Source organism: Rhagoletis pomonella, unplaced genomic scaffold (assembly GCF_013731165.1).
Source record: "Rhagoletis pomonella isolate Grant_MI unplaced genomic scaffold, Rhpom_1.0 Rhpom_scaffold_01658, whole genome shotgun sequence".
Taxonomy (NCBI): domain Eukaryota; kingdom Metazoa; phylum Arthropoda; class Insecta; order Diptera; family Tephritidae; genus Rhagoletis; species Rhagoletis pomonella.
In genome coordinates, this window is record NW_023460212.1 from 1 (window position 1) to 9,905 (window position 9,905).

The following is a 9,905-nucleotide window of genomic DNA, read 5'->3' on the forward strand; positions in this document are numbered from 1 at the left end:
GCATTAAATTTTAGAATGCGTAATTCTTAACTTAGGAATAAATAATCTTGTTTTAAGAAATTTTAACATTTAATTTAAGAAAAATTTTGGATTAAAATAAGACTTGAACGGTTTTAACTTAAGAATTATTAAATTTATTCTAATTACATATTATTCTTGCAATACCACGAAACGTACTTAAATACTTCCAAAATCAATCTTGAAAGTAGAATTTTCAATCTAAAAAAAAATTCTTGAAATAAGAATTTGTACTCCGTACTTGTAAGAATATTCGGTATTACCGTACTTTTGTGACCAAAATTCTTGATTTAGACTTGATTTAAGTACGAAATTCTTTATTTTTTTTCTGCGTGTACATATGTAGGTATGTGGTTTCAATCAAAAAAGCACAAAGTATTTTACTATTTAAATTTCAGTATTTCAATGATATGTTTGAGACCAATTGGAGAATTACATTGGAGTTCATGTTGAGAGCTATCATTTTCTCAACATGAGAAACAGTCCTTTTTCCATACTAAGAAAAATGCCCTTTTTGTTGAGAACGCTATGATCCTCCATGAGGTATTGTGTGTGTGTGTGTTGTTGTGGTATGATATTTGTTTGTCTTTTTGGATGCATGAAAAACTTGGTAGCAGAAATAGATAATATCAATGAAATGAAGTTTACAAATATGTGCTTTATAAATGTAGGTTTATTAATTAATTATATTTGTAAACGAATTTATATTAAATCTGCTAATAAAAAATATCTGCAATGAAATACAGTAAAACCCGCTTAATTACCTCAAGAAAAATATCAGCTTTTTGAGGTACTTAGACGGGTTAGGTACTTAAAAGAACCCGCTTAAGTACCTCGATGCGGGTACTTAAGCGAACACAATTATTGATGTAGTTAGTTAGTTCTTTTTAATTAACATAAATAACTTCTTGAAAAAAAAATGAACATTTAATGAAGTGTACGTATCGTAGCATTATCTAAACACACAAACAAAAACTTTATAAAAAAAATCGATAAATCAATGTTATGTCATTTTTACAAGAATACAATTCTTTAAAGTCATTGATTATTCATATTTATACATATATACAGTGTTGGACATATCTGTCATTTCGAACCAAATTCAAAATGATGTTGTTTGTCACTTATGCTTATTTATTAATTTTTAAGAATTTTCAATTAAAGCATAGTTCATGGCCTAACAAATACCATATAAATTTAAGCCTAAAATTGTTTAGAACACTGAAAAAAATCCACAAATTTTTATCAAAATATCAAACTTTTTTCTCAGAAGTGTTTATAGCCCATTCAATTTTAGTGTCATAATGTGTAAGTTTCATGTAGCGTTGATTTTTTAGAATTTTTTTGCCGAACATGTTGCGGAAGCACTTAAAAGGGGAAAATTATAAGTAAAATGGTAAATGGGATATGAAAAATTTAGGTACTTAGGCGGGTTGGGTAAATAAGCTGGGAGGTACTTAAGAGAGGGATTCACTTCACATTACATCAAAATATTCACGGTGCGCAAAAATGTTGGTTACTTAAGCGGGTTAGGTACTTAAGCGGGGTGGTACTTAAGCGGGTTTCACTGTAGATGAAATTGAAAGGTATGTAAAGAAATATACAATTTTAATGAAAATGTTCATAACTGTCTGAAAAACAAAATTAATAAATTGTAATCTGAAATAAAGTGCAAAATAAAGAAAATTTAATTGATAAAAATATTAAAAACATGCCGGCAGACTTATTGGGGGGGGGGGGGGGGGGGCAAATATACACATGAGTAGCGAAGCTGCCACCCACCTAATGCTAACATCTTACACGACTTTATTAGACAAGATTTGAAAAGTGATTTATTTCCATAAATATTGAAAATATTGAAAAATTTCTTAAATAGTTTCGGCTTAGATTGGCGGGATCTAATTGCTCTAATTGCTGGGAAAATCCGACGTTTTAAGATTTTTAGTATTTAAAAAAAAAAGTTTCCTAGTCAAAAATAATTTAAAACTGAATTATTTCCATATATATCGAAAATATCGAAACAATTCATGCATACATTCGACTTAGTTTTGGGAGATCTCTACAAAAAAAATGGAAAATAATTCTTTTCACAGTTGTTTTTTTTCAAAAAAATTCCAAGTCGAAAAGATTTAAAAACTTAGTTATTTCCATAAATATCGAAAATTTGGAAGAAATGCTTAAATAGTTGCGGCTTAATTTTTTCACAGGGGTTTGTTGTTTATTTTTTAATCCAATAACAATACATTTTTTTACTTGATAATATCAAAAAAATTGGAAAGTGTGTTATGACATTTTCGATTTATTTGAACGTTTTGTACAAATCACCAAAAGGAAATTATTTCTTTCCAAAAAATCTATTTACAAGAAAATCTAACACCAATAAAGTTTTATAATTGAAAATCTTACAAAATATTACAAAAATTGAAAAAATGCTATATAACGTTTTCGATTTATTTTCATGGTATTTGTGGAGATCACCGAAAGGGGATTTTTTTTGATCGAAAAATGTTTTCACAAAAACACAAACATTTATCTATTTGCAATAATTAATTAAATATCACAAAAATCGGAAATTGAAGCGATCTCATATTGTGTTTATTATAAGTTTTTCTAATCGTTCAAATCATATACTATTGTTTGTTTGTGCATCAATGGAAACACCGACTTATATTGTAATAGATCGTTTAACATAGGCTAGAAAATGCAACCTAGCGGAGTTTTGTAAATACAATTAAACCTACTACTTGTTCAGTTCGTAGCAACACTTACAGTAGCTCTTGTTGCTCTGTAGAGAATTAGTCTGTTCCAATAGCAGTGCGGTTTACAGGATTTAGTCAGAACTTACAGGAAGTCGTTCCTATTGACATAAAACCTGTAAGTGGGGACACTTTTGAGAGAGTAACTGAGCAACTGTTCCTAGTCAGAAATTACAGAATTTAGTCCAGAGTTTTTTTCCTGCAAGTTCATGAAAAGTGTCAAACGATCAGCTGATTTGCATGCGCAAACAACAACAAAAGGCGATGAAAGCAAAGAACCTTATATTTGTAAAAAAAATGGAAGTAAACCACGAAATGTTTGAATACGTATATATTTTAATAATTATTTAGTGATATTTCAGCCAAATCAGTGTTGTACAAATGACATGTAAACAAACCGACTGACGTTTTTACAGGAAATAGTGCTTTTTGCGTTCCCGTTCCCTTCTGCATCTGTTCTCCTTTTACTCCCACTTGAGAGAGCAAAATTGTAGTTTGACAGTTCCACAGGTTTTAGTCCGAAGTTCAAAGGAACATACTATATATAAGTTGCGTTGCTGATCTTTAAATTTCAATCGGCTTCGAGCTTGCGCCAAGTAAGGTATCTCGTCCGGCATTGCTTCGGACAGTGCCTTGCTTTGAAACAAACCCGAAGGTGATTTTTTGTACATGTGTATAGTTCGTGTCTTTTTTTATTCAAACAAACGAATTGCTGTTTAGCGTACCCGCGTGTATGTCCGTGGAACAACGCGATCCATCGGCAGTGGAAGAATTCATTGCAGCTATCTCAGTTTACAAGGACATCGAAAGAATTTCTGACGCTGATGCCTTGCGCGGTGTGCCACTTCTGCTGGAAGAGTACGCAGCGACCTGGTGGATCGGTGTGAAGGACACTGTCGCGACCTTTGAGGAAGCAGTTGAGCTGATCCGGACGACATTTTCTCCGCCAATGCCCGATTGGAAAATTTACATAAAATTTTTCGAGCAAAAGCAGCAAACGCGCGAAGCTACCGACAGCTTCATATGTAAGAAGCGGCTACTGTTTTCGCAGTTGAGTGACCCCATAAGCGAAGCAGTACAGCTCAATATGACGTACGGTCTATTGTCTATCAAGATAAGAGAGCGAGAGCGTCGCGATAAAGTTTCCACGTTCGACGAATTAATATCAAATTGTCGGGATGCAGAAATGATTTTGGCTGAAGCAAAGAAGCTTACAATCGCATCTACCGATAAAAACAAATCTGTGGAAGGGCCCTAAAGGCGCTCGTTTTGCAGGCTACGCGGCCACACTGTAGATGTTTGCTTCAAAAAGAAAAAGGTGTGTACCGCGCAAACTGCGCAAAATGCTGTGGGCATAATAAAGAAAGCCCTCATTATCTGTCGTTTAACTGCGTAGCTACCACTGTCGTTGGAAGATGTATTCCATCGGTCCACATTGCGATGTTTGGAATTAAAGGTGAAGCTTTATTCGACACAGGGGCGAAAACGAGCGTAGCCTGCGCAAATTTAAAGAAAATCCTTAGTAGCAAGAGGTGCGTATTTCAAGATGTCATGCCAGACGTCTCCTTGGCAGATGGCACCACCACCATGCAAAGGGTACTATCCACTATTTGCGAGGTAACAATTGTCAACAGGGTGAGGAATTCGGTTGGTATCCCTACCAAACTCTACGAAAAATCGTACGCTTATCGGAGCAGACTTCATGGAGCAGGCGATAATCGTCCTGAATCTGGCACAAAGATTCTGGTATTTTGAAGACGAGCCAAAGGTGAAATATGATTTTGCTAAACCTAGCGATGGCAGTCAAATATTCGCTATGGATATCGCAGGTGCCCACGTGGTGACGAGTTACCACCAAGGCTTTGAATGAATATTCAAACTTTCTGTGTTACATCAATAAGTGCGGTGAAAATGCGACAGATGATTATTCTCCGGAAGCTTGCCCAGAGACTAACTACGGGCCAGTCGCTAAAGGTAAACGGTCGCATCAAAATTATTATTCGCCACAGGCCGCGCAGGACATTTTCAGAAGTGCGTTACCGGTTGGCCAAATAACTCCCGAAAATACATCTTGGACGTTTGCACCGCCTATGAAAGTGAAGAAACCTCTAGAAGACTTCGAGAAATTTGTTGCCTAAAATTTCTTTTCTCTTAACATGTTCGAATTTAATGAGCAGCAGAAAACCGATTGCAGCCCAACAACGGATCAGAAAGCGGAGTTAGATGCATTATTATCCAAGAACGCTGACGTATTCGAGGAGCCAACCTCGACAACACCATTAGCCACACATCGAGTCGATACTGGCGAACATCTTCCAATCACTTTTCCTCCATATCCTATATCGCCCCAACGCAAAGAACAGCTAAAACACGAAATTGGTAAAATGCTAGAAACAGGAGTTATTGTTGAGTGCGAATCACCATGGCCGGCTCCTGTAGTAATAAATAGTTCCGAAAAAGACAGGTGGAGTACGCATCTGTAATGACTACAGAGAACTAAACACCATAACTAAGGCAGATAGATACCCGTTGCCTCGTGTTGACGACTTACTGCATGCCGCAAAAGCCACAAATTCAACTTTGGATTTTCAGTCCGGTTATTGGAAAGTTGGTCACGCCATTCGGGATGTAAAAATTTACTCGCATGCCCTTTGGTTTGCGAAACGCGCCAGCGACATTTAAACGCTTAATCGATCATCTTAAAATATCACTAAAGGATCTAGTTTTAGTTGCGTACTTAGACGATATAATTTTATGCTCAAAGAACTTTGAAGAGCTCGTGGAAGAACGCAATCGACTTTTAAATCGCTTACGACAATTTGGTCTTAAGGCTAACATCGACAAGTGTCGCTTTGCATTCCACGAAATTAAGTACTTGGGGCACATTTTGACTCCAAATCTGATAGTGGTCGATCCACAGAAGGTTGCATCAATAACATCGCGCAAACCGCCGAAAAACCTTAAGGAGCTGCTATCATTCCTTCAAGCTTCCTCCAGGTATAGGCGCTTCGTGCCTCAATTTGAGGATATTGCGAATTCACTATCCCATCTAACGAAGAAGAACTCTATCTGGTCGTGGACAGATAAGCAACAATCAGCATTTGATGAGCTGAAACAACTCCTGACGACATCACCCATTTTGAAGCAAGCTGACGAAAGCCTGCCATTCATTCTGAAGATTGATGCCAGTGGATATGCACTTGGGGCAGTTATACTCCAGGGGGATGGTCCAGATGAGCACCCTATTGAATATGCCAGTAGACTACTGCCCAAGGCTGAACAAAATTACTCCACAATCGAGCGAGAAGTCTTAGCCATCGTGTGGCCGTACAGAAATATCGTGGATATATCGAAGGATCGGAGGTAACTCTCATTACGGATCCCCGACCGTTGAAGTGGTTAATGACACTTAAATTACCAACTGGACTCCAAGCTCGATGGGCATTAATCCTACAGCCGTACAACATAAACATCGATTACAAACCGGGAAAGAACAACGTAGTGGCGGACATGCTATCAAGGTCACCTTGCGAAGGAAAGCATGGCACAGACGAACTCTGTCATATATGCTCTTTTGATGTGGAACTATCGCAACGAGGAGCGAAAGAGACTCGAGAAGGCCAACTTGGTGATCCAGACTGTTTCAAAAGGAAGACAGATGACGCCGCGTATTGGGCCAAGGAAGGACATCGAAACCCACGTCAAAAATTGCATTGACTGCCAGCGCTACAAGGCCACTAACTTAAAGCCAATGGGGTTATATCAAACGGTATTGAGCAAACAGCGTTTTGAAGCAATTGCTATCGATTTGTTTGGACCATTACCTCCCGGCGCAAATGCGCTACAATGGATCTTCATCGCAAAAGACATCGCCAGCCGCTGGGTGGAGCTTTTTGCATTAACCGAAGTTACCGCCTAAAACTGCTAATTGACGAAGTAACTCTGCGCTATGGAGTCCCGAGGAAGGTCATCAGCGTCAACGGAGTCCAATTTGTATCCTCAGTGATGCAGAAGGTTTGCTTTGGTCTCAACATAGACCAAGTTTTTACGCCTGTTTACCATCCACAAGCAAACCCCGTTGAAAGGAAGAACCGTGATCTAAGGACATAGTTGGCGATATTGGTTGGAAAGCAGCATCGAGACTGGGCAGAGAAGTTGCCAGCCATACGCTTCGCCATGAACACCACTCGCTGCCAAAGCACTGGTTACACTGCCGCTTATCTAACTTTTGGCCGCGAGCTGAGAACTATTGATGAGATTCAGCACGACTTGAGAGCTGTTATTCACTCCGAAAACTTTATTGCGGAAATCATGCCATACTTGAGCACTCTTGCTGAGGTGTTCGCATCTGCTCGTGAATTTGAACTAAGATAGCAAGATGCCAACAAAGCTCTCACCAATCCACGAAGACATAACCAAGAAAACTTAGAAATTGGTTCCAAGGTTCTAGCCACTACTCACGTTTTGAGCAACGCTTCCAAAGGTGTGACATCCAAATTCATTCCTAGAAGAGATGGAACTTAAGTCATCATCACGAAATGAGGAACTACTGCTTATGTAATCGCGCATGAAGATAACCTCCGCCAACCTTTAGGCACCTACCATGCCTCATCGTTATTTCCATATCGAAGTGCTACCACTGAAGAAGGATGCCTCATCGGATCGATTTTCAGCATCCTAGGGGGAGACTGAAGCGATCTCATATTTTGTTTATTATAAGTTTTTCTAATCATTCAAATCATATACTATTGTTTGTTTGTGCATCAATGTATACACCGACTTATATTGTAATAGATCTTTAAACATAGGCTAGAAAATGCAACCTAGCGGAGTTTTGTAAATACAATTAAACATACTACTTGTTCAGTTCGTAGCAACACTCTTGCTCTTGTTGCTCTGGAGAGTACATAAGTCGCGTTGCTGATCTTTAAATTTCAATCGGCTTCGAGCACAGTATATACACTAATAAACCTTTTCGCATTTTTTCACCATTTGCTCCCCGAGGAGTACTTTTGGGTTGTGTGCAGCGCTTTCGTTTGGCGCGCACGGCAACACTTACTGTGGGGAATTTCGCCTCATGATTAGAAAAAGTTCATTTCGAGGATAAAATATACATAATTGTGTGTTATTTTTGAACAAAATGTAGGTGAAGTACAGGGATGCCGTTTGGATCTAAATAGATCCAATTGGATACATTTTTAGGCGAATTTATGCGGGATACTTATTTTTTCCGGTCAGTATAAATGTGGATACTTTTTTAAATAGGCCAAAATTTTATATTTCCTATAAAGTTTTTTCGTTCAAAAATCGATTTTCGTTAAAGATGGTAGAAAGCATTACGTTTTCTGAACGTATAAAGAATCGCTATTAAGCGTGAAATTAAAGCATTTTATTTTTTGTGAACGAAGCAATGAACATATGAAGAGATCTCACCAAAATAGGTATAAGCGCAATTGCTTTAATTATCTTAAAAGGATGCTTTAAGCAAGATCTTAATATACATATCGTCGTTTAAAGTACAAAATCGCCTATCAACAAAATGCAAAACCGCGTATGTGACGTTGCATAAATTATTTTCTAGAGAGTAAGAACACTCATATTTCAAAATGGTACTCTTTTTTATAAAGCAATCGCATTTCTGGCTAGTATCTTTCAGGACGAATGGATAAGGATTGAGCTTGTGTGAGCAAATCCTATTTTTGGCAGCAAATGTCAGTTACGCGGTTTTGCAGAATGACGATACGCGGTTTAAACGACGATATACATATATAAAGTAAATTATACTCTTTCTGTAGTAATATCTTTCATATCACATATTTTCATTTGTTAATTTAAAAAGAAAGAATATTTCAATGCAGTTCAAAAAACTAAATTTGATTTATTTAAGGAGACTTTTATGAATTTTACTGAAAAGACTTTAAATACACTAAAAAAATTGTATTTATTTGCGCATATTAAGAGAGGTAACCAGTTTCCTCTTTTAATGTGTGCAAATTCGCACGCCGTGTAATAAAATTAATCATTGCCTGTTTACTCTTACATACCAAATTTGTCGCAAGAGCAAAATTACACATAAAATGTTTAAATAAAGTAATGTTTATTATTAGTAGGAAATGAGTAGTCCACTTGCAAACAGCGTTATGTGATTTTATAATAGAAAGCCATAAATTTGAAAAAGTGACTACGACAACAAGTAACATTTTAATTGAATCTTTTTTATTATTACCTGAAATTTTGGATAAATAGGAGCCTTATAAAATTGTAACTTAACATAACATGTCATAAGATAACATTAACAGTCTATACGACCTAAAGCAGCTTTCTAAGTTCATCAGAAGATTGATACTTTTGAAAGTTCATAAATAAGTATGATAGCGACTTTTGGAAGAACACTTAACATTTGATGATATTTTTTCAGAATATAAAAAGATTTTGCACTCTGTTGTTAGTGGACATGAAACTACTTTAAATACTGGTACGTAATCCGCAAAAAACTAAGAATCGAAAAATTTTACACAGCGCACTTTGCAAGTAGACTACTCAAATGTATTTGTAGTTTGAAAATTTTTGCTATTTTAAACATTCTATATATGTGTATTTATGTGTATATTTTAAAGATCCCAAGTTCAAAATCAAATACTGAACATCTTATACGTATATTTATACAGATTCTTGTTGAAAAATAGATACTTTTCAGTAGTAGTTTTACATGCAAAATACTTATACACGAAAAATGTACTTTATAAATTGAAATTACAAATGCTTGATTTTATGCACATGTATTCCAAGTCCTTAGGATGGGTTAAATTATGTCTTTTTCATGAAAATGTTTGGTTTTCTTACAAATTATGAGATGTATATGTAACAAAAAAAATTGGATACATTTTTGGCTTGGTCAGGGATACATTTTCTTGAGACGGCGCGGCAACACTGGTGAAGTATAATATTCATCTTTAATGTATGCATATATCCATGCTTAATGAAGAATAATGTCAATAGTTAAGTACGTAGTTAACGCTTGTGTTTTATAAACTGGAAAGCTCAAATCGTAATTATAGCTTTGAATGGAGTTTTCTTAAATGTAAGTTTTAAATAAAAAAAGTCCTTTGTAAGATTATATTTTTATGAAAA

General features: G+C 36.2%; 1 protein-coding gene across 1 annotated transcript; it reads left to right on the forward strand.

Annotated features, from left to right (window-relative positions):
• The first annotated feature begins 3,507 nt into the window (after positions 1-3,507).
• On the forward strand, positions 3,508-4,032 carry LOC118752567 (activity-regulated cytoskeleton associated protein 2-like). Its single transcript, XM_036487470.1, has one exon. The coding sequence runs from the start codon at positions 3,508-3,510 to the stop codon at positions 4,030-4,032; it is 525 nt and encodes a 174-aa protein (XP_036343363.1).
• The last annotated feature ends 5,873 nt before the right edge of the window (positions 4,033-9,905 follow it).